Raw genomic sequence first — 25,851 nt, forward strand, 5'->3', positions numbered from 1 at the left:
CTCATTACTAGTACATTGGATCTCTATAAAAAGGTATAATTTTTATTAGGTGACATGCGCCTATGTGTTTCCCTGAGGCTTCAGTCACCACAGGGTACTGCACCTCACTTAAGGTGCAGTTTTCATCTCGGGTAAGGAGGGGGTTAACCGCCGGTGTTTTCACATTTCACCTTACATACAGCTTAGGTACCTTCTCACTGGGGCCTGGACTAGGGTAGGCTGGGGGTGGCCATCACGATGCATGGAACTTTCCCGGTCACTAGGACACAACCACCTGGGGGGCAGGGACCACTTGGGGTAGAAGTAGGAGCAACTCTTACACAAACTTCAGTCAAGTTGGGACTTCAGTTCTGGCAGCACGACACCACCTTCTTCTTCTTTCTTTCTTCACGGTACCTGAGGCTTTGAGCAGGAAGCTCAGCCCAGGTTCCTCACTTCTGGAGGGACATCCCTTGGGAAAGGACAAATACCAGTGACTGCCTCTAACTTATTGGAACCCATCATGGCAGAGACCGGTACTCCCAGGCAATCAAAGGACAGTGAGTAAAGATCTGGTACCGCAACTGCCATGTCCATCCTTCATTGCTGGTGCCCAGCGCTTCAACGCCAGTGGCCATTACATCCCTCTTCGTCTTCCCGGGGCCCACTCCACCTGTGGGGAGCAGAACCATCTTTGCTACGACACCATCAGCCCCGGAGGATATCACCCTGGCCGCGTACCACACAAGGCATCATGAGACAAACTTTCATCCCATTCTCCATCATCCTTCCCCTTTTATTGTACGCCTCAAGGCCACGAAGTCGGGCAAGGCCACCCGTGACATCCCCAGACCCAACATCACCGGCCCGGCGACGAGTATTTTTAACCCCTTGTCCCGTGGGTGCTACACCGACATACCACTACTCCATTATGTAAAACTGTCCTTTTAAACAAAAAAAAGATTCCTATTGAATGATGCAATCAGAGATCCTGAAAAACACAAACCAAAAGTGCAGGAAATTGTAGAACTTTCTTTTATACAATGAGCATTACTTAGTTGCTGAAGTCACAATACCCCTTTAAATTTTTGGGTTGTCACCTGTGATAATACATTAGGATCTAGGCTTATTAAGCAAACAGGCGATGTCCATTAGGAGCATTAATTCTCCCTGCCAGACAGAACGCCCCCCCCCCCCATTTGTGTAGAGCCATCGCTTAATCCAGTTAGTCAGGATCTGATGGATGACGTGACCCATCGACTGTGCACTGGACGGATTGTGCACAGCATTTCCTTTCCAAAGTGAAAGCGCTGTGTCAATATTTTGCCATGGGTAACTCAAAAGCACCGAAGAAATGTCTGCAGCTAGTATGGAAACAGGATATCCGCACCACGAAAATACAAAATAAATTATTTAGGATTTTTTTAATATAATTTTTTATGCCCATATAAAATAAAACAAAACAAATGCTATAAAATAATATAAAATAAATGCTATAAAATAATATAAAATAAATGCTATAAAATAATGTAAAATAAATGCTATAAAATAATATAAAATAAATGCTATAAAATAATATAAAATAAATGCTATAAAATTATGTAAAAGAAATGCTATAAAATAATGTAAAATAATATAAAATAAAGTCTATAAAATAATATAAAATAAATGCTATAAAATAATGTAAAATAATATAAAATAAATGCTATAAAGTAACTACAAATAAGCAAATGTTTGTATATAACCATAATAACATGTACATTACCGTATGTAAATAAAGGGATGAGGCAGATATCACATAGAGAGCCACTCTGTAATTATATCCCCCTTTTTTCTAGAAATTCGGCACACAGGCTTCCATAATAAAAAGGGTTGTCTTATCAGACTCAGAGGCGCTGGTGTACAGCGTGTTAATTATTCAAAATAAATTATTTAGGATTTTTTTAATATAATTTTTTATGCCCATATAAAATAAAACAAAACAAATGCTATAAAATAATATAAAATAAATGCTATAAAATAATATAAATTAAATGCTATAAAATAATGTAAAATAATATAAAATAAATGCTATAACATAATATAAAATAAATGCTATAAAATAATATAAAATAAATGCTATAAAATAATGTAAAATAAATGCTATAAAATAATGTAAAATAAATGCTATAAAATAATATAAAACAAATGCTATAAAGTAACTACAAATAACAAGCAAATGTTTGTATATAGCCATAATAACATGTACATTACCGTATGTAAATAAAGGGATGAGGCAGATATCACATAGAGAGCCACTTTGTAATTATATCCCCCTTTTTTCTAGAAATTCGGCAAACAGGCTTCCATAATAAAAAGGGTTGTCTTATCAGACTCGGAGGCGCTAGTGTACAGCATGTTAATTATTCACAATGTGATGAGCATTGACCAAGGCTTCTATACCTGCACTGCGAAAAATGGGCCATCCACCAAGACCGTCAATACAACAGTCCGTGTTCATGGTAAGATTTCATATGATATCACAATAAATTTTACTTAAAAGGGAAACTGTCAGGTCCCCTCCGTCCTCCAATCTAGCAGCATTCATACCTGTATACCAAAATTCCATGAAAATGAGCATCTATTACATGGAAAGGTGAGGTCCACTAGAGCAAGAGCTACTCTTATCAGCAGCCTCATTCTCTGGATAGCAAAAATAACATAGGCAAAATGTCTTTTATTAAGGGATCCCCTCTGCCCTCCAACCCAGCAGCAATGATATCTGTATACCCAAATTCCATGAAAATGCTTGAGCATCCGTTACATAGAAAGGTGAGGTCCACTAGAGCAAGAGCCGCTCTTATCCGCAGTCTCATTCTCTGGATAACAAAAATAGCATTTTTTTAAAGGGAGACTGGTCAGGTCTTCTCTGCCCTCCAGCCCAGCAGCATTGATCCCTGTGTGCCCGATTTCCCTCCATATCCAGCCCTGCATAACGCTATCCACTAATATGAATGTTTAAAAAAAACGACTTGTAAACTTCTCTGTCCCTATGATAATTAGGCTTGTGACTGATTTCAGTGGCGTTGTTTCCCCAGACTAGTCGGCCCTCTTTCCGTGATATCACGCCTCTATGGACATGATAACATGATTTCTATCACTGCCAGCTACTGGAAATCTCGCGCATGCGCACGGCTCATTTCAGCTGCGTCAGTGTGTATCAGAAACAGGGTGGTGCTTCTTGGCTTCACGGAAGTTCAGAAGTCTACTCATGTACATGTCCTCTGAACTTCCGGTCATGCACAATACAGTTAATGAAGCTGGGAAGAGCCACCCCGCTCCTGAGGAGCGCTGATGCGGGGGAAATGAGCTGTGCGCATGTGCGAGATTTCCATTAGCTGGCGGTGATGGAAATCATATTATCAATTCCACAGCGGAGTGATAACCTGGAAAGAGGGCCGACTAGTCTTTGGAAACAATGCCCCTGTGACTAGTCAAGGAACAGCGAGGTTTATGTCGTTTTTATAAACATCCATATTAGTAAATAGCGTCATACAGGGCTGGTTGGGGAGGGAATTCGGGCATACAGGTATCATTGCTGCTCGGTTGGAGAGAAGAGGGGAACTGACCAGTTCCCTTTAAAAAATACATTATTCCTATGTTAGTTTTGTTATCCAGAGAGGCTGCGGATAAGAGCGGCTCTTGCTCTAGTGGACCTCACCTTTCCATGTCATACATGCTCAAACATTTTCATGTATGTAAAATACACAACACTATTATTTCCTGCGACTTTCCTGGTGTTTATAGCTGGTCCACACTGGGTTGCTGAACAGGCTGTCTAATGGGAGCCGGTCATTAGGGTCATGCTTCCCAAACCACGGGGAGCATGATCAAACCCTGGTGTGTTTTACTCTAAAACGCTGCTGAACTAAACACCAGACTGGGACTATAGTGAGAGAGCTGACTAATCCGATGCAGTTCCCTGCTGGCTTCTTCCGACCACTGAGGTTGATTGACAAGCCTCTTCCATGTGTGTTTGAGACCATTCAATCAACTGGAGTGGGGTGGGGAGCAGCCAGGTGGGAACCGTAGCCCACCGCCCTGTTTAAACACGTTTTCTGTGGAATATGGCAGCACTTCAAGGTAAAACAATACCAGTCTGCAATCTTGCTCCTGATGTCTCTCTCTGCCCCCCACCTCCACCCCATTCTCTCAGTGTTAAAAATAGCAAAAAGGAGGGAAAGGGGGTTTATATATGAATATGCAATGGAGAGAGGGGAGAAAGCATCTAAAGCTTTATGGAGAGCAGAGAAAACACTCTATAGACAAGGGATAAAGTATAAGAAATAAGTGCAGTATTTGATTTGTGCTGATACATGAAAGTAAATGAAGACAGCAGCACCCTGGATACTCACATCCAGCCTAGGGACACTGCCACAGTGAGCGACATTCACAAAAAAACAACTAAAATTTGGATCAGGCTGCAAACTGAATATCAGGACATCAGAAAATGAATGATGGAATGACGATGGTACGCTGTAACTTAGTATAGTTTCATTAACTAAAGGTAACCACTAAAGACTAACATGTCAAAATCCTTTTTTCCATGTCAGAGGTGTCCAAAGCCTTTAAGGTGATAAATTGCAGTAGTTTAAAGTGATTGTCCAGATATCACGATGTTACATTGGGATAGCGAGGGACAGGGGGCTCTTTTGCTGTCTTTTACTTTATGGGACCTTAGGCTATCCTTCATCTCCAGATTACTCCTAATGGTGTAGACGCCGGAGTCCCGTACTTTTCTATACTCCTGAGAAATAGTACTCTAATACCCCACTCCCACCAAGGAGGGACAGGGCTGGAGCGAAATGGTAAACAGATAAGGACAGACAAGGGAAAACTAAAACTCTAACACACTGCACACACAGAAATATACAAAGAGAGACTCAGGAGAAAAACAAGAGCAGGAGGGTAGAAACAAAAAGGCAACAAGGGTTAACTTTACGACCACACACAACAATAGGTGTCACACCAGATAGTCTGGATCACCACACTTCCCCAGACCAACTAAGATAAACTATAGCTGGCAGTAATGGAAGTATCCAGCCAGCATATATAGGAGGGGAGCAGATTTGATTGGCTCCCCCGCAGCATGTGATCAAAGGAGCTTATCAAGCAGACTAGCAGAGATTAACAGCAGGTCAACGCCTGAGTCTGCCTGTGTAGATCACAGGCACCAGAGAACTTTAATGTTATTTTTCCTTTTACTTTTCTTTGTAGCTCATCCTTATATCAATGCCAAACCTCGAAGGACAGGTGTCTTAGAAGCGATGGTGGGTCAGAAATCTTATCGCATTGCTGTTAAAGTCAGAGCATTTCCTCCTCCAGAAATCACATGGTACGTAGAGTATTTCATTATTAAGTAAATTAAGACCCCCCCAAAAATTCTATATGGCCATACTGTACCCCTTTATGCCTCCCCATGGCTCCAAAACACAGTGCATTGTGGAGGTGTGATGAGATTCGGTAGCTTGTGCTGCCATATATTCTCTGCTCGCCATACGCATGAGCCCTAATTCGTAGTATTTTGGTGACCTTGTCACAGGCACGATGGGTTACCCTCTTTTTTTCCTGTAATATTGAGCAATTTGGCCATTCTAGCTTATGAATAGACACCACTTCGGGCTTTCCTTTCAATGAGTCATGTCCTTTCGCAGCTATTGCCAGACTATATTTATACTTTGGGCTTTTTTTGTTGTAGGACATGCTGATTCAACTATTTTTCCTAACGACACTTTGCCAAGTTTCTATTCTAGCTGCAAAATACAAAGTAACAAGTATTTTAATGAATTACATTTCTTTACTTATTTTTTTCATTTTGTAACGCTCCATTCAGTAACAAAGCAATCAGGATTCACGGCGAGTTTTAGAAAATCAGACTTGGCTCTACTTATGACAGCCTTAAAGGGAATCTGTCAGCAGGTTTTTGCTACCTCATCTGAGAGCATCATAATGTAGGCAAAGAGACCCTGAATCCAAGGATATATCACTTAGATTACTGGGTGCAGCGGTTCTGACACAATCAGAATTTTTAGCTTTAGTCATGTAGCAGAGCTGAGAGACCTGTCCCCGCCCACATCAGGCTCGCTATAGAGATTGTACATTGACAATGAGGTGTCAGTCACAGGAGGGGGCATGCTGGACTGCCCTGCTCCTGACTTTGTAATCCGAACATTGAGAAGTCCTTCTGGTTATACAAACATAGCATCAGATCGGACTGTGGCAACACAGGCATCCCTGAAATATTTGTGTTAACTCTAGTAGCATGCTGGCTTCAGCTTACATAGCAAAAACCTGCTGACACATTCTCTTTAAAGCAGGGTTCCCCAACTCCAGTCCTAAAGGCCCACCAACAGTGCATGTTTTCAGGATTTCCTTAGCATTGCACAAGTATTGGAATCATCACCAGTGCAGGTGATTAAACTATAACCTGTGCAGTACTAAGGAAATCTCAAAAATGTTCATTCTTGGAGGGGCTTGGGAACTAAAGTTGAGGATCTCTGCTTTAAAGGGAAAATCTACTACATCTGAGAGCAGCAGCATGATGTAGAAGCAGAGACACTGATTCCAATGATGTGTCACTTATCAAAGCTACAGCAAGCAGCTCAGTAAGTGACAAAGCGCTGGAATCAGGGTCTCTGTCTATACATTATGCTGCTCTCAGATTACGTGGAAAAAAACTGGTGACAGATTCCCTTTAAAGTGTATTTTTGTGTTAATCTTTAGGGGGCTTTACACGCAACGACATACAGTTAGGTCCAGAAATATTTGGACAGTGACACAAGTTTTGTTATTTTAGCTGTTTACAAAAACATGTTCAGAAATACAATTATATATATAATATGGGCTGAAAGTGCACACTCCCAGCTGCAATATGAGAGTTTTCACATCCAAATCGGAGAAAGGGTTTAGGAATCATAGCTCTATAATGCATAGCCTCCTCTTTTTCAAGGGACCAAAAGTAATTGGACAAGGGACTCTAAGGGCTGCAATTAACTCTGAAGGCGTCTCCCTCGTTAACCTGTAATCAATGAAGTAGTTAAAAGGTCTGGGGTTGATTACAGGTGTGTGGTTTTGCATTTGGAAGCTGTTGCTGTGACCAGACAACATGCGGTCTAAGGAACTCTCAATTGAGGTGAAGCAGAACATCCTGAGGCTGAAAAAAAAGAAAAAATCCATCAGAGAGATAGCAGACATGCTTGGAGTAGCAAAATCAACAGTCGGGTACATTCTGAGAAAAAAGGAATTGACTGGTGAGCTTGGGAACTCAAAAAGGCCTGGGCGTCCACAGATGACAACAGTGGTGGATGATCGCCGCATACTTTCTTTGGTGAAGAAGAACCCGTTCACAACATCAACTGAAGTCCAGAACACTCTCAGTGAAGTAGGTGTATCTGTCTCTAAGTCAACAGTAAAGAGAAGACTCCATGAAAGTAAATACAAAGGGTTCACATCTAGATGCAAACCATTCATCAATTCCAAAAATAGAAAGGCCAGAGTTAAATTTGCTGAAAAACACCTCATGAAGCCAGCTCAGTTCTGGAAAAGTATTCTATGGACAGATGAGACCAAGATCAACCTGTACCAGAATGATGGGAAGAAAAAAGTTTGGAGAAGAAAGGGAACGGCACATGATCCAAGGCACACCACATCCTCTGTAAAACATGGTGGAGGCAACGTGATGGCATGGGCATGCATGGCTTTCAATTGATGACATAACAGCAGACAAGAGTAGCCGGATGAATTCTGAAGTGTACCGGGATATACTTTCAGCCCAGATTCAGCCAAATGCCGCAAAGTTGATCGGACGGCGCTTCATAGTACAGATGGACAATGACCCCAAGCATACAGCCAAAGCTACCCAGGAGTTCATGAGTGCAAAAAAGTGGAACATTCTGCAATGGCCAAGTCAATCACCAGATCTTAACCCAATTGAGCATGCATTTCACTTGCTCAAATCCAGACTTAAGACGGAAAGACCCACAAACAAGCAAGACCTGAAGGCTGCGGCTGTAAAGGCCTGGCAAAGCATTAAGAAGGAGGAAACCCAGCGTTTGGTGATGTCCATGGGTTCCAGACTTAAGGCAGTGATTGCCTCCAAAGGATTCACAACAAAATATTGAAAATAAAAATATTTTGTTTGGGTTTGGTTTATTTGTCCAATTACTTTTGACCTCCTAAAATGTGGAGTGTTTGTAAAGAAATGTGACAATTCCTACAATTTCTATCAGATATTTTTGTTCAAACCTTCAAATTAAACGTTACAATCTGCACTTGAATTCTGTTGTAGAGGTTTCATTTCAAATCTAATGTGGTGGCATGCAGAGCCCAACTCGCGAAAATTGTGTCACTGTCCAAATATTTCTGGACCTAACTGTATCTAACGATATGTCGTCGGGGTCACGGAATTCGTGACGCACATCTGGCGTCATTAGCGACGTCGTTGCGTGTAACAGCTCTGAGTGAGTGTAAACGATCAAAAATACTCACCTGATCATTGACACGTCGTTCATTTTTAAAATTTCGTTGGTCGTTGTGGACGTAGGTTGTTCATTGTTCCTGAGGCAGCATACATGGCTATGTGTGACACCGCAGGAACGATGAACAACAGCGTACCTGCGTCCTCCGGCAACGAGGTGGGCGTGTCGATAATGTGGCTGCTCGCCGCCCCTCCGCTTCTATTGGACGCCTGCCGTGTGACGTTGCTGTGACGCCGCACGAACCTCCCCCTTAGAAAAGAGGCTGTTTGCCGGCCACAGCGACGTCGCTGGGAAGGTAAGTCCGTGTGACGGGTACTAGCGATATTGTGCGCCACGGGCAGCGATTTGCCCATGATGCACAAACGACGGGGGCGGGTGCTTTCACGAGCGACATCACTATCGATTTCGCAGCATGTAAAGCCGCCTCTTATGTCTCTGATTTAAAGAAGGCAGAGATCAAACACACAGTAACAATCAGATTACAGAAATGATCGGAGCAGATGATTTTGCTGATTATGCACGAGGCAGTGACTTGTATTTATGTGATTGAAAGTAACATGTAAAAGTTCTATTTAACTGGAGAAAGTGTCCTGAGAAGTTTTGAAAGGCAGGGGAAAATTTCTTTCCAGGCAGGGTTTTTACACATAAGGCTAGGGCTACAGGGCAACTTTGGCCGCAACACAGGGGGGGTCCCTGGCGGCTTCTTCCTGCCCACTGCCGAGGATTGACAGGTGTCTTCCTGCGTGTGTGTACTGTCCAACTAGTCTCCAGTGCAGCTCGGTCACCTGCGGCTTTTAAAGTGTTTCTCCCTGAAATGCTGCAGAACCAAACATACGTGGCTGAGATCATGCAGCCAGTGGCTGATACATGCTGCCTGTAAATCGTGCAGTATGTATCAGATTCTCTTTAAATGGGTTGTCCACTACTTTTACATTGATGGCCTGTCTTTAGGATAGGTCATCATTGTCTGATCAGCTGAGGTTCGATATCCCTCACCGATCAGCTGTTTGTGGTGCTGGCGGCGGTAACAGGCAGCTGGAAATGCTCAATTGTGGAGCTGCCCCGTCAACTGATAGTTGCCACAGCCGTTTACTACACATCCACCTCCTATTGATTTAAATGGGATGCGGATGTGCAGTACCTGGCTGTGGACACTATCAGAAAAGAGAGCAGCTCCAGAACTGAGCATTTCCGGCTGATGCCGCCGGCACCGAGAGCAGCTGATCGATTGGTGTATCGGGTGTCACATCCCAGCCAATGAGGCATTGATGACCAATCCTAAGTATAGGCCATCAATGTAAAACTAGGGGACAACCTCTTTAAAGCAACGCTTTGTGATAAATGCAATAATGAATACCAACATGGGGGTTAGGTGTAAGTACAGTTTCTTTATAGCGATTGAGTTTTGAGTTTGATTGTGACAAGGGATGAGATCGGAATGGAGTTTTTACGTATTTGTTCTTTTTTTATTTTGGTGGATTTTCTACTGGGATTAAAGGGTGGTGATCGCTGCCGTAGTGAACATTATCGTTACGGCAGCGTCACACGCACATACCTGTTCAGCGACATCGCTGTGACCGCCGAACAATCCCTCCTTCAAGGGGGAGGTGCGTTCGGCATCACAGCGACGTCACAGCAGCGTCACAAAACGGCCGCCCAATAGAAGAGGAGGGGAGGAGATGAGCGGCCGGAACATGCCGCCCACCTCCTTCCTTCCTCCTTTCCAGTGGACGCAGGTAGGATGATGTTCGTCGTTCCTGCCAGCAGGAACGACGAACAACCTGCGGAATGAAACACCAACGACATTATGATTTGGAGCAACGTGTCAACGATCAACGATTTTTGCCGTTTTTGCGATCATTGATCGTCGCTCCTAGCTGTCACATGCTGCGATGTCACTAACGATGCCGGATGTGCGTTACAAACACCGTGACCCCAACGATATATCGTTAGCGATGTCGCAGCATGTAAAGCACCCTTAAGTGTCTTCCGATAATCCATAAACACCATGTGTCACATGATAGGGACTATAACACTTGTACAGTACCATTGAATATGTGTGCACTACACATGAAAAACAGCGCTAATAAAGATGCAGGCAACAGCTGCCAGTGCAGTAATTGGCCGTATACCCACTGAGCAATCCGGAAGTCGGCATTGGAGGGCTCAAAATCTGCTGCATGGGATCAATAGAGGGAGATCCAATATCTTAGCGAAAATCTGTAAGAGGGGGGTCTATGAATTTGATTCCTTGAAGTTACAATTAAATTGCTGTAAATGTCCAAATATTACATATGGGAGAGAAGATTGTAAATGACTATGGCAAAATTACAGCCTTGTTAGGCTTGGTTCACATTTGTTCATCTGCAGACCTAGGGTGCATATATCCAAACTCTATGGAATATTGTGCCGTGCATTGAACTATATACTGTAAGTCGTCCATCCACACCTATATGTTTGTTTTTTTAAATGTATCATCATAGTATCATAGTTTTTAAGGTTGAAGGGAGACTCTAAGTCCATCTAGTTCAACCCGTAGCCTAACATGTTGATCCAGAGGAAGGCAAAAAAACCCCAATGTGGCAAACAAGCTCCAATAGGGAAAAGAATTCCTTCCTGACTCCACATCCGGCAATCAGACTAGTTCCCTGGATCAATACCCTGTCATAAAATCTAATATACATAACTGGTAATATTACATTTTTCAAGAAAGGCGTCCAGGCTCTGCTTAAATGTTAGTAGTGAATCACTCATTACAACACCATGCGGCAGAGAGCTCCACAGTCTCACTGCTCGTACAGTAAAGAATCCTCGTCTGTGATTATGATTAAACCTTCTTTCCTCAAGACGTAGCGGATGCCCCCGTGTTCCAGTCGCAGGCCTAGGTGTAAAAAGATCTTTGGAAAGGACTCTGTACTGTCCCCTCATATATTTATACATTGTGATTAGATCCCCCCTAAGCCTTCGTTTTTCCAAACTAAATAACCCCAAGTTTAATAACCTGTCTTGGTATTGCAGCCCACCCATTCCTCTAATAATCTTGGTCGCTCTTCTCTGCACCCTCTCCAGTTCAGCTATGTCCTTCTTATATATCGGTGACCAGAATTGTACACAGTATTCTAAGTGCGGTCGCACTAGTGACTTGTACAGAGGTAGAACTATATTTTTCTCATGAACACTTATACCTCTTTTAATACATCCCATTATTTTATTAGCCCTGGCAGCAGCTGCCTGACACTGTCCACTAAAGTGAAGTTTACCATCCACCCATACACCCAAGTCTTTTTCTGTGTCTGTTTTACCCAGTGTTCTACAATTAAGTACATAATCATAAATGTTATTTCCTCTACCCAAGTGCATGACCTTACATTTATCTACATTAAACTTCAATTGCCACTTCTCAGCCCAATCCTCCAATTTACATAAATCTCCCTGTAATATAAAATTATCCTCCTGTGTATTGATTACCCTGCAGAGTTTAGTATCATCTGCAAATATTGAAATTCTACTCCGCATGCCCCCAACAAGGTCATTTATAAATATGTTGAAAAGAAGCGGGCCCAATACTGACCCCTGTGGTACCCCACTATGAACTGAGACCCAGTCCGAGTACGTACCATTAATAACCACCCTTTGTTTCCTATCACTGAGCCAGTTTTTAACCCAGTTACACATATTTTCCCCTATCCCCATTATTCTCATTTTATGTACCAACCTTTTTTGTGGCACCGTATCAAAAGCTTTTGAAAAGTCCATATACACAACATCCACTGCATTTCCCTGGTCCAGGCTTGAACTTACCTCTTCATAGAAGCTGATCAAATTAGTTTGACAGGATCGATCCCTCATAAAGCCATGTTGATACTCTGTCATAAGGTTATTTTTCTTGAGATACTCCAGTATAGCATCTCTCAAGAAACCCTCAAGGATTTTACCAACCGTAGAGGTTAAACTTACCGGCCTATAATTTCCCGGCTCAGTTATTGTCCCCTTTTTGAATATTGGCACCACATTTGATATGCGCCAGTCCTGCGGTACCGACCCTGTTATTAAGGAATCTGAGAAGATTAAAAATGTATGAATTTTTTAAATCCTTTTCGAAACTAGCTTTTAATGGTACAAAGAGGGAACAGTTCATCGAACATGCTGAGCCCTTTGAATTTAATGGGAGGTCAAACTTATGTGTTGTAAAATAGGGTTGGGGGCTGTAAAAGAAAGAAAATAAAGCAGGACATACTTACCGAGTCTCTGGTGCATGCAGCATGATGCAATTTATTGTCAGCAGGTGTAGATTGGGTGCAGGAATATGGTGTAAAAATTTCAGCACCAAATCGTCATCTCTTGGCAAAAAAAATGCACAAAAACGGTTTTACCGCCGTTTCGGTGCAGTTTTCTTCCAGGAGGTGCATATTTGGTGCTGAGACTCGGTTAGTATATCGTGCTTTAACCCTTCTGCTGTGATTTTCGTGGCCCATGACAGTCATGCCAATACTTGACATGGCTGTGATGGGGCCGGGGGTGGAATTTCTGCAAACGAACACTTACCGAACATTGCCGACTTTTGAGCAAAGTGTTCGGTAAGCCGAGCCCAAATGAACCAGCTACGGCTTGTACCAATCTTCAATTGGCAAATGCGAACCGAATAGGTTCGCTCATCTCTACTTGCAACTTTTTACCTATGAGGAAACTAATTCAAGCCATATCACAACCATAAATTTACCGCAATTCATAGACTACATTATGACACTTTGGTGCACTGGAATATGACAATAGTCGATTAATAAAATGCTCATCAAGAATATTTTTAGCGCTTCAACCTTCGTCATTGGTATTGTGCACCCATTCTTCCTGTGGCTTACCTAAATTAACTATTGTAGTCAGTTCTTGGCAGTAATGCAGAATATTCTAAAATCGAAAATTTAAGACGCAAACACCTTTAATAAACAATGCTATCTGGAGCTTAGCAGCCCCCCGACCGGCCTGATGTATTAAACCCAAAACAAAGGTTTGCGTGACAGATCCAATTCGGAAAACAAGTAAAGTGAAGGGGAATTGCCTCCATACTTTCTGTTCCTAAAATAGTAAAGGAAGACAATCAAATGTTAATCATGCTCTAGGGTCACGGACTCGTGTTTCCCATAAGGTTTTGCTGCAGTGAAGGTATTCCAGTTCACATCATTCTATTAACTCTGAACAATTAATGATGTTTTTCCTGTCCCTTCTCATAATTGAAATCCAAGTGCTTTATAACAAGGTCTCTTGTGTCCAGCGTGGTGTCTATAGGGATCAGTATCTTGGAAAATGGCTTCATTGTTCATAGATACCTACCTGTCCACTCCACTATTTGTGGTTGACTTTATCGACTTAGTTCCCTTGCTAAAACCACATTTCTCCTTATTATATGGGAATATATCCCAAATGAGACATTAGAAGTAGAAATGAACGGACCCGTTGAAGTTCAGGTTCGCCGGGTTCAGCCGGACTTTATATAAAGTTCAGTTTGGGACTTGGACTTGACCTGAACCCCATTGGAAGTCACTGATTGGGCAGTTTGGCTCTTCTTCAACAAACAGCTGGCCATAAACAGGGAGGACGGGGTTTTTTATTTAGATTTTTGGACACACTACATCCGAAAATGTTGTTTTTACCCCCAGTGAGAGCCATTCAGAGACTGCAAGCGGCTCACACTAAGCCGAGCATCGAGCGTACCCAAGCACACCGATGCTTAGCCTAGTGGTTTCCATACGTAAAGCATAGGAACTCAGACACTGATTTTTTTGTAAAGTTTGTGTTTGGTACGAACCCCGAACCTTACAGTTTGGGTTTGCTCATCTCTAACTAAAAGAAGTCTCAACTATTATGTGGAATCTTCAGAAAATCCAACCTCAGGGATCCTAAGCATTATTTGTAGGACAAATGGACTAAAGGACAACTGTCCGTGGGGGCTCCACCACCTTGGTGCCCCTAAGCTATCCAGATCTGGCTAGCTTCAGAGCAGCACTTACAAGCTTTATAGAAAAGAGCTTGTTAGTACTGAATTTCTTGCCTAGGAGACTGGCTACGTTGCTTTTACGCCCAGAAATAGCCATTCAGAGACTGCAACTGACTCGCACTGGGCCAAGCATCGAGTGTACCCAAGCACACCGATGCTCGGTCAAGTGGTTTGTATGCGTAAAGCATAGGAACTTGGACTCTGTTTTTTTTTGTAAAGTTTGCGTTCGGTCCGAACCCTGAACTTTACCATTTAGGTTTGCTCATCTCTAATTAGAAGAAATCTCAACTATTATGTGGAATCTTCAAAAAATTCAACCTCAGGAATCCTAAGCATTATTTGTAGGAATAATGGATGAAAAGGACAATTGTCTGTGGGGGTTCCACCACTTTGGTGCCCCAAAGCTGTCCAGATCCGGCTAGCTTCAGAGCAGCGCTTGCAAACCTTATAGAAAATAGCTTGTTAGCACTGCACTTCTTGCCACATTGTTTTTACCCCTAGAATGATTCATTCAGAGACTGCAAACAGCTTGCACTGGGCCAAGCACCGAGCCTACCCGAGCACCACGATGCTTGATCGAGTGGTTAGCATTAGTGATAGGCGAGCACTGAAATGCTCAGCTGCTTGGTCCTTGAGTTGAGCAGGTCAGACGCTCTGAAATGACTATAGTTGAAGTCACTTCATCTCTTCGCCCACATACAGCCAACCACAAAGAGAGCATATCCGGGGGGAGGGAAGGCAGAGTTTTTTTTCTTTCTTTGATGCACTCCATCCAAAAACATCGCTTTAACCCTAGTGACAGCCATTTAGAGACTGCGAATGGCTCTCACTGGGGTGCCTGGTCACATCATGCAGTGAAGGAAGCCTATGCTTTATAGTCCTTGTTTCACGAATGACACATTTAAGCTCCCGCAATACTGAGCCGAGCAAATCGAATATACGAGCACCCTGATGCTCGATCGGGTGGCAAGCACTCTCACTCAACACTAATAATAAGTAAAAAAAAAAAAAAAAATCCTTCCATTGTTGAAAAATAATGACTGGGCTCCATGAGGTTTTATTTTCCAGAGTTTATCACATTTCAAAATTCCTGGAGGACCCAGAAAGTTGGTGCAGCCTATTAATTACAATTAGAATTGTGTAATTCTTTGTTTTCTGTAGAAAAATTAAAGAGATTATACCCTACTTTTATATTGATGGCATATCCTAAGGCGGGCTTTACAAGCTGCGACATCGCTAGCAATTGCTAGCGATGTCGAGCGCGATAGCACCCGCCTCCGTCACAAGCAATATGTGGTGATTGCTGCCGTAGCGAACATTATCGCTACGGCAGCGTCACATGCACATACCTGGTCGGCGATGTCAATCCCTCCATCAAGGGGGAGGTGCGTTCGGCGTCACAGCAATGTCACCGCGACGTCACTAAGCGGCCGGCCAATAGGAGCGGAGGGGCCGACATAACATCCCGCCCACCTCCTTCCTTCCACATTGTTGGTGGAGGCAGGTAAGGAGATGTTTGTCGTTCCCGCGGTGTCACACATAGCGATGTGTGATGCTGAAGGAATGACAAACAACATCGTACCGGCAGCCGTAACGATATTATGAAAAGGAGCGACGTGTCACCGATCAACGATTTTTGACGTTTTTGCGATTGGTGATCGTCGCTCCTAGGGTTTACACGCTGCGAGTCGGTAACGGCGCCGGATGTGCGTCACTAACGACTTGACCCCGACGATATATCGTTACCGATGTTGCAACGTGTAAAGCCTGCCTTAGGATAGGTTATCAATGTCTGATCAGCAGAGGTCTGACACCCCACACCCACCTCTTGATCTGCTGTTCTCGGTCCCGGCAGCAGGCAGCCGGAAATGCTCAGTTCTGGAGCTGCTCCGTCTTCTGATAGTGGCTGGTGCCGGGTATTGCACATCCGCCTCCTGTTGATTAGAATGGGAGTTGGATGTGCAGTACCCGGCCGCGGCCACTATCAGAAGACGGAGCAGCTCCAGAATTGAGCATTTTCAGCTGCCTGAGGCTGCCGCCGGGACCAAAAACAGCTTATTGGCAGGGGTGCGGGGTGTTGGACCCCGGCCGATCAGATATTGATGACTTATCCTAAGGATAGGTAAAATAGCAGTAAGAGGGCCGGGTGCAGGCTCCCTAGGGACGACGGGCGTTATGTACCTCATGGTACTTCTACGGGTCCACATGGTGGACCCGTAGAAGTACCAGGAGATACGAAACGGCCGTCGTCCCCAGGGGGCCTGCACCCGGCCCTCTTACCGCTATTTTACCTTACTCCATGGAATGAATAAAGAAAAGATTTGGACTTTTACTGTGAGTGCCATGGCTTTCTTTCTACTTGGGACTATTTGGATCTTCATTCTGTTTCGACACGCACCCTGGACCAATGCAGTGGCTTGTTGACCGGATCAGGCACACTCCTCCCTGGCACCAGCATACGGTACAAAGCGGTGGTGCACACCCACATCTTTTTTGATTTATCCTAAGGATAGGCCATCAATGTAAAAGTAGTGAACAACCCCTTTAAACGTGGCTCCACAACTGCTGGGGGTCCCTACATCTCCCAAAATCAAAATGTCCTGTGCTCAGCTTATGTTTTTCTAGCCTTTAAAATCCAGGCTTTTTAAAGAAGACAACTACTTCAAGCTATCGAGCTACATAACCTAGATTTCACCAAGGTAAAACTGAAATTTCCTAGAGCTGTTCTTTGAGATATTCCTGTGCCCAGAGGACCAAAATTTGTTAAATATGGTTATATTTAGATCCCACCAAAAAAAGGAACAAAGGATTTAAACTTACGCTTAGTCATCCTCGTGCGTTATTTCCCATGCAATGAATGCAGGGGTCATAATATTAGGGGTTAAGAAGGGGATTTGTGTGAAAGTAAGACATTTATTTTTCACAAATGTTCCGAATTCCACGTTCTAAAAATAAGCGGTTATGTTTTTGTGGAGTTTGTAAGTTCTATTAGTAAAATGAGGGTCGGCTGGGTGGCTGAACCCTGCTATAAATAGAGGAGAGAAACATAATGTTTGTATTAAAGAAATGGGATAATTTATAACATCCATGTGCGACATGCCCCATGCAGTGTGCGATCACGTTTTACAATGGAATTTCATTCCCCTTTGAGCCATTTGGCTCAGGAGCGAGGTACAAAATGCAGGAAAGCTTTTTGGTACGAGTCTTAAACCTCCCCAGTCATTAAGTCTCATAAGCAGCATTTATGCTCACTAATGGATTTAACTAGAAAGTCTTGGTTTACACTAGCAAATATTTGGCACCAGTAGACACATAGGTTGGAGAAAAACAATGCCTTTTTCCATCATATTACATAGTTGAAAATGTGTTCCGAGTTATGAGGTCGGGAAGAAGGCTAAAAAAAGTTCTGATAATTTTTTGATTGTGTCACAGGTGAAAAAAACTCCTTCAATTTAGTTAGATCATTAGTTCATCTAGTTCTCCTTGAGGCTTTGTTTTTTATCATTTTTTTTCTATAATCCCAGTTGAATTGCTAGCTTTAAGAGGGCTTTACACGCTGCGACACCGCTAACGATATATCGTCGGGGTCACGGTGTTTGTGACGCACATCCGGCGTCGTTAGCGACATCGCAACATGTGACAGCTAGGAGCGACTATCAATGATCGCAAAAACGTCAAAAATCGTTGAGCGTTGACACGTCGCTCCTTTTCATAATATCGTTGGTAGTGCATGCCGCTGGTGGTTTGTCGTTCCTGCAGCACCACACATCGCTGTGTGTGACACCGCAGGAACGACGAACATCATCCTACCTGCGTCCACCGCAAGAAGGAAGGATGGAGGTGGGCGGCATGTTCCGGCCGCTCATCTCCTCCCCTCCTCTTCTATTAGACGGACGTTTTGTGACGTCGCTATGACGCCGAACGCATCTCCCCCTTGAAGGAGGGATTGTTCTGAAGCAACAGTGACGTCGCTGAACAGGTATGTGCGTGTGACGCTGCCGTAGCGATATTGTTCGCTACGGCAGCTATCACCACATGTCGCACGTACGACGTGGGCGGGTGCTGTCGCGCACGACATCGCTAGCTATCGCTAGCGATGTTGCAGCGTGTAAAGCACCCTTTAGAATATGATTTTTAAACATTGTGGCACAACAGCTTCCCCCCCCCAAAAAAATGCAACATGTAAGTGCAGTCTAAAAATTATCCACCCCTTCAATAATCTCAACAGCTCCTGTTCTGACTCTTATCAAATCCTCACATGTCTCTTCTTGCTGGTTCCATTTCAACACAACGATAGAGGCTAGAACTGCCAATTCAGCCGTTCACTGACCTACCTCAACCAGTGATTGGCTGAGAAAGAATTCTGGTGTGATGAGATGAAACCAGAAATAACAAACCGGAAACACTGAGGGTCAGAATGGGAGAATGGGAGCTGGGAAGATCAGTGAAGGTGCGTATTATTTTTTTTTATTGGTCTGAACACTTTAAAAAGTAAGTTTTATCCCCTGGAAAACCTGTTCAAATGCTGTTATTCTCTTAACCATAGCATTCCAAAGTTAGACTACTTTTAGTGTAAAGAACCCTTTCCAAACCCGTTTTTTAATCTAATCACCTGTTTTTAAACCCTTTTTATCCTTTCTAATTAATCGTATCCAATAATTAGACTCTTTATTTAACGAGGTTGTCCCATACTTTGATGGCCTATCTTACCTTAGGATAGGTCATCAATGTCTAATCGGCTGAGGTCCGACACCCCGCATCCCTTCCGATCAGCTGTTCTTGGTTGCGACAGCAGATTCCCGGAAATTCTCAGTCCCAGAGCTGCTCAGTCTTCTGATAGAGGCTGTGGCCAGGTTCTGCAAATCCACCAACTATTCTAATCAATAGGAGCCTGATGAGCAGTACACGGTCCGGTGACTATCAGAAAATGGAGCAGCTCCAGAATTGAGCATTTCTGGCTGCTTGCTGCTGTTGCCAGGACTGAGAACAGCTGATCAGCGGTGGTGCAGAGTGTCAGAGCTCAGCCGATCAGACATTGATGACCTATCCTAAGGGGTACTTTGCACACTACGACATCGCTAGCCGAATGCTGCGATGCCAAGCGCGATAGTGCCCGCCCCCGTCGCAGGTGCGATATCTTGTGATAGCTGCCGTAATGAACATTATCGCTATGGCAGCTTCACATGCACTTACCTGCCCTGCAGCGTCGCTCTGGCCGGCGAACCGCCTCCTTCCTAAGGGGGGGGTCGTGCGGCGTCACAGCGACGTCACACGGCAGGTGGCCAATAGAAGCAAAGGGGTGGAGATGAACGGGATGTAAACATCCCGCCCACCTCCTTCCTTCCTCATTGCAGGCGGGACGCAGGTAAGGTGATGTTCCTCGCTCCTGCGGCTTCATACACAGCGATGTGTGCTGCCGCAGGAACGAGGAACAACATCGTAACATCGGTCCTTCCAAAATTATGGAAATGACTGACGCTACACCGATCATACGATTTCGATGCTTTTGCGCTCGTTGATCGTATCAAAAACGATTTACACACTCCGATGTCGACAGCGACGCTGGATGTGCGTCACTTTCGATTTGACCCCACCGACATCGCACCTGCGATGTCGTAGTGTGCAAAGTACCCCTTAGTGTAGGCCATCAATGTAAAAGTAGTGAACAACCCTTCCGTTAGTCAGGTAAAATTGCATTATCGTCGTGGCTTCCATTTTTAGGGAGTGGGGTTTAAGAAAAGTCATAATAAATTCCAGTGGATTTCATTGACAGAGTCAAGTTCGTTAAAGATTTTAGCATTTTTGATATTAAGAATAGATAGTGGTGCAGTTCTTGCCATCAAAAACCAAAGCAGATTGAAGAATGCCAACGGGGACAGTTTGAGGATAAGTCATTTAGCACAAAAGCCCAACTTTAAGGGCTATAAAGAGCTATCACCAGTGCATTAATTGTTAAAATGATACCTTTTTAAGCCGCGTGCTTACCAAATGTGTTCACTTTGTGTCTTAGGTGGAAAAATAACTTACTGGCGGCAGACAAATGTGCACGGTACATAATACACAACAATGTCTTAACTATAAAGGATGTTGCTGAAGAAGATGCAGGAGATTACACAGTGTCGCTGAAACTGAAGCAGTGGAATCTTGTGAAAAATATAACCATGAGCCTCATAGTCAATGGTATGTTGTTTGCCCTTTCTCTGTCTCTCACGGTCCTGGTCAATGGGCTCCTGATCCGGTCTAGAGTGACATCTTAATTTTTTTCCTATTTTACAGTAAAGCCAAAAATATATGAGAAATCCATGTCAATTCAAGAACCACAGCCGTACACGCTGAGCAGCAGGCAAACGCTGACTTGTACGGTGTTTGGCGTTCCACCACCCAGAGTAACGTGGACATGGCGTCCATGCACGCGAAACCACTTTGGCTCAAGGTAGGTGAATAGACGCGGCTGCGGCACATTTATAAGAACCTGTGGAGATTCTCGCATCAAGTTGTATTTCTAAAAAGTAATAATTTAATTTCCATTACACCAATTTGTCTGTACATATTATTAATGGTGGATTGCTAGGACCCCCATTGATCACTAGAATAGTGTATCCGAGCCTGCATTCATTCTTATTGCGCAATTATGTTGATGAAGAGTTTAAATAGAGTGGGGGTCCAATCAGTGCTCTGCTCCAATCAGTGCTCTGCTCCAATCAGTGCTCTGCTCCAATCAGTGCTCTGCTCCAATTAGTGCTCTGTTCCAATCAGTGCTCTGTTCCAAACAGTGCTCTGCTCCACTCAGTGCTCTGCTCCAATCAGTGCTCTGCTCCAATCAGTGCTCTGCTCCAATCAGTGCTCTGTTCCAATCAGTGCTCTGCTCCAATCAGTGCTCTGCTCCAATCAGTGCTCTGCTCCAAACAGTGCTCTGCTCCACTCAGTGCTCTGCTCCAATCAGTGCTCTGCTCCACTCAGTGCTCTGCTCCAATCAGTGCTCTGCTCCAATCAGTGCTCTGTTCCAATCAGTGCTCTGCTCCAATCAGTGCTCTGTTCCAATCAGTGCTCTGCTCCAATCAGTGCTCTGTTCCAATCAGTGTTCTGCTCCAATCAGTGCTCTGCTCCAATCAGTGCTCTGCTCCAATCAGTGCTCTGCTCCAATCAGTGCTCTGCTCCAAACAGTGCTCTGCTCCAAACAGTGCTCTGCTCCACTCAGTGCTCTGCTCCACTCAGTGCTCTGCTCCAATCAGTGCTCTGCTCCAATCAGTGCTCTGTTCCAATAAGTGCTCTGTTCCAATCAGTGCTCTGTTCCAATCAGTGCTTCGGCCCATAGTGATTGGAATCAGTATCACTTGCGCAAAGTGATACTGGTACTTGATCTGTTTGTGAGAGCTCCAGTGTAATGCAACTGGAACAGCGAGGAATCTGACAGCGATGCAGATCTCTGTGTGAGAGCCCATTCATCATTGACACTTGCTAACTGTAATTGTTCGGAGTCTGGTCATTAGGTCTTATTTTCGGGGAAACAGGGTATTCTATGGCTGTGTCTTGGAATAAATTCTTGTTTCCTATGTTGAGGTCCACATAACAAAGGACAAACATATTGACAAAATTACAATACTGAGTAAATATTTGTAAAGCTCCATGCTGACAGTGATCGGGATGGAGACTTGCTGTGGTTATTTTTCTCATTACACAGACAAAGCTTTATAATGGAATATTAAGCCCTTGAATCCAGATTGGAATTTGATGTTAAGTAAAAAAACAAAAAAAAATTCCTTATGCAATTCGCCATCTGGTTTTAATGCGTACGGCTGAGAAAAGATTTTTTTTTTTTTGTTTGTTTGTTTTTTTTAACTAAAACTCCTGTAATTATATAAATCGTTCCTTTTTCCAATATTAAATAAACAACACAAAAAAATTACAACAACAGGAAACAATATTTCATTTTCCAGAAGCCTCCCAGGGATCTGATAGTAGATAGTGGCAATAAAGTATTATTACATCTGCTACTTCTAACCAGGGAAAGCATTCCCGAAATACAGATATAGAAGTATAAAAAAATACAATTCCAAAGACGCTGACCTGAGGGTCTGAGCGTAGATGTTGTGGTTTTGTTTATGGCACAGTGTAGTCTATGAAGTGAACGAGAAATCACAGGAGGTCTGATATGAGCCAACATCACTGTATACAAGTATGCAGTAAGCTCCTAGTATAGGATGAGCAACCAGCCCGAATATTAGCATTTAAAGGGGTTTTCTGGAGATTTAATATTAATGCTCTATTATCATTATTGGATCAGTGAGTTTCAAATTCCCAGCACCCTGACCAATCATCTGATTGAAAAAGGCTGGATGGCAGTGGGGTGTAAATGTGCAGGGTCTATGAATTTCACTGCAATGTCTCTATCATACAAGTGCAGTACCATTCATGGCCACTAGACAACGTATGGCGCTGTGCTACCTCTAGTACGACACTGCCCACCCTAATCGGGGGCGGTTCTAGAATTCGACCCCACACCGATCTGATATTGATGTTATCCTAAGAATAGGTTATATTATCAATAATAAAGTTTAGAAATGTCATGTGTATATAATAAAAGATATATTTAAAAATAATAATAATAATAATTAAAAAATGTATTTTCTATATATTTTTTTATATTGTATATTAATAAAAAAAAAAAAAAATAAATATATATATATATATATATATATATAGATAGATAGATAGATAGATAGATAGATAGATAGATAGATAGATAGATATATAATATATATATATATAGATATAGATATATATATAGATATATATAAAAATAAATTTCATGGCAGCACTTAAAAATAACTTGGGTGCAAAATCCTTCACATCAGCATCCTACCCGTCCCTTCAATATTTCCAAAAAATCTGAAGGCAGCACTCCACTTGGAGTGGAACACTGTTGGAAAAAGGTCAACCTTTGACCAAAATGTCCTGTGATTTGGGCCATTAAAGAGGATTTTATTTGAAAGAGAAGTGGAGTGCTGCCTTCTAATTTTTTTGAAAAAAAAAAAATATATATATATATATATATACAACATATATGCAATTTTTGTATCACATTAGGAGTTACCTACTTACATATACTTGGTATCTAATATTGATATGTTTGGGAACTGCTTTTTTATGCTATTTATGCACTAAAGACAAACCAAACCACTAATTCCAGAATATGTTTTGTTCCAAGCAAGAAAATATCCTAATAATCGTATTGTTTTAATATAAATAACTGGGGTTGTACTTTGTTTAGCAGGGAAGTGAATTGTTATAATGCAGGCGGCTGTCTATGGTGCTGAAACTACAGTCCTTTATCTTTAGTTTGAGACACAGGATTCGTTTTCTATCCGTTATTTAAAGTTACTAAAAAAATAATAATTAAAATAATACTAATTAATACTATTTAATGAAGATCTAATGATGAAGAATTTCTCAAAGAAATAAAATATTGTAATAAAACACATTTGCCAAAATATATGTGTCTGATAGAGTCCTAGCAGTGTATACATATAGCATATAGCCTTCGCAGGACACAGTGGCCTGCTTGTAAACCCCCACACCCTCTATGGCAGCCTACAGTGTGATCACATGCCTTCCTCAGTCTATAACTTTGTATATATCTATCTATACATATATATATATATATATATATATATACACTTTTTTTTTTATATTTGTTAAATTATGCTTACCTGGCCCTTACCTGAGTCACTGTGCAGTTTCGCTGTCACAATGTGACTGCAGGTTTTGTGCCTGGTTATGGGAGGACTCTCAAAGAAAGGCACAACATAGCAGAAACACCAGTGTAGAGTCATACCGGATGATAGGAGGATCCCTGGCGAGTGAGCAACACAAATGGTATACCAGGAAAACAATACAAAGGTGGGCCCTCACGCTAGGTAGAGGGGAGCGGGATCACCTCCCAACACTCAGCTGAGGCTGATCCCTGCACTCACTAATGTCCCTAGATGGCTCCTTCCCTCCTTGCGCCAGTCATGAGCCTAGGCCCTTGCTGACCCTAAACTCACCCTGGCAAGTGAAGGCCAGTGAGATGCTAGTCTTGCCACTACAATAAGACAACACAAGGCAGGCAAAATAAACGGGTGGGGAAATACACAACAACAAGCACTCCAAGGATTCTTTAACCCCTTAAGGACGAAGCCAGTTTTGTCCTTAATGCCCGGGCCATTTTTTGCAATTCTGACCACTGTCACTTTATGAGGCTATAACTCTGGAACGCTTCAACGGATCCCAATGATTCTGACATTGTTTTTTCGTGACATATTGTACTTCATGATAGTTCTAAATTTAGAACGATATTTTTTGCTTTTATTTGTGAAAAAATCGGAAATTTGATGACAATTTTGAAAATTTTGCAATTTTCAAACTTTTAATTTTTACGCCCTTAACCCAGAGAGTTATGTCACACAAAACAGTTAATAAATAACATTTCCCACATGTCTACTTTACATTAGCGCAATTTTTGAAACAAAATGTTTTGGGGTTAGGAAGTTAGAAGGGGTCAAAGTTCATCTGCAATTTCCCATTTTTTCAACAAAATTCACAAAACCATTTTTTTAGGGACCACATCACATTTGAAGTGACTTTGAGAGGCCTAAGTGACAGAAAATACCTAAAAGTGACACCATTCTCAAAACAGCACCCCTCAAAGTACTCAAAACCACATCCAAGAAGTTTATTAACCCTTCAGGTGCTTCCCAGGAACTAAAGCAAAGTGGAATGGAAAAAAGCAAAAAATAAAATTTTACCTAAAATGTTGCTCTACCCCAAATTTATTCACTTTTATAAGAAATAACGCAACAAATTGAACCCCAAAACTTGTTACCCACTTTCTTATGAACGCGCTAACACCCCACATGTGGTCAGAAACCTTTGTTTGGACAAATGGGAGGGCTCGGAACAGAAGGAGCAATATTTGAATTTTGGAAAGCAAATTTGGCTGAAATAGATTGCGGGCACCATGTTGCATTTCCAGGTCCGCTAAGGTACCTAAACAGCAGAAACTCCTCACAAGTGATGCCATTTTGGAAAGTGGACCTCTCAAGGCTTCTATCTAGGGGTATAGTGAGCATTTTGGATCCACAGGTACTTCACAGATTTTGATAACGTTACATTGTCACATTGAAAATTTTCATTTTTTCTCAAAAATGTTGCTGTAGCATCACTTTTTTCACTTTTTCAAGAGGTAATTTCAAAAATTTGACCCCAATGTTTGTTACCCACTTTTTTATGAGCGCGGTGATACCTCACTTGTGGTCTGAAACCTTTGTTTGGAGAAATGGGAGGGCTTGGAACGGAAGGAGCAATATTTGAATTTTGGAAAGG

The 25,851-nt window shown here is 42.6% G+C and overlaps 1 protein-coding gene across 1 annotated transcript in view; it reads left to right on the forward strand.

Moving 5' to 3' along the window:
• The window catches only part of FLT1 (fms related receptor tyrosine kinase 1), a 157,729-nt gene that overhangs the window by 87,504 nt on the left and 44,374 nt on the right, over positions 1-25,851 (forward strand). The window contains exons 7-10 of the mRNA XM_075337366.1: positions 2,306-2,480; positions 5,236-5,353; positions 20,498-20,667; positions 20,764-20,920. Coding sequence (XP_075193481.1) covers positions 2,306-2,480; positions 5,236-5,353; positions 20,498-20,667; positions 20,764-20,920 — 620 coding nt within the window. The remainder of the gene's footprint in view (positions 1-2,305; positions 2,481-5,235; positions 5,354-20,497; positions 20,668-20,763; positions 20,921-25,851) is intronic.

This window comes from Anomaloglossus baeobatrachus, chromosome 2, assembly GCF_048569485.1.
Source record: "Anomaloglossus baeobatrachus isolate aAnoBae1 chromosome 2, aAnoBae1.hap1, whole genome shotgun sequence".
Lineage (NCBI taxonomy): Eukaryota > Metazoa > Chordata > Amphibia > Anura > Aromobatidae > Anomaloglossus > Anomaloglossus baeobatrachus.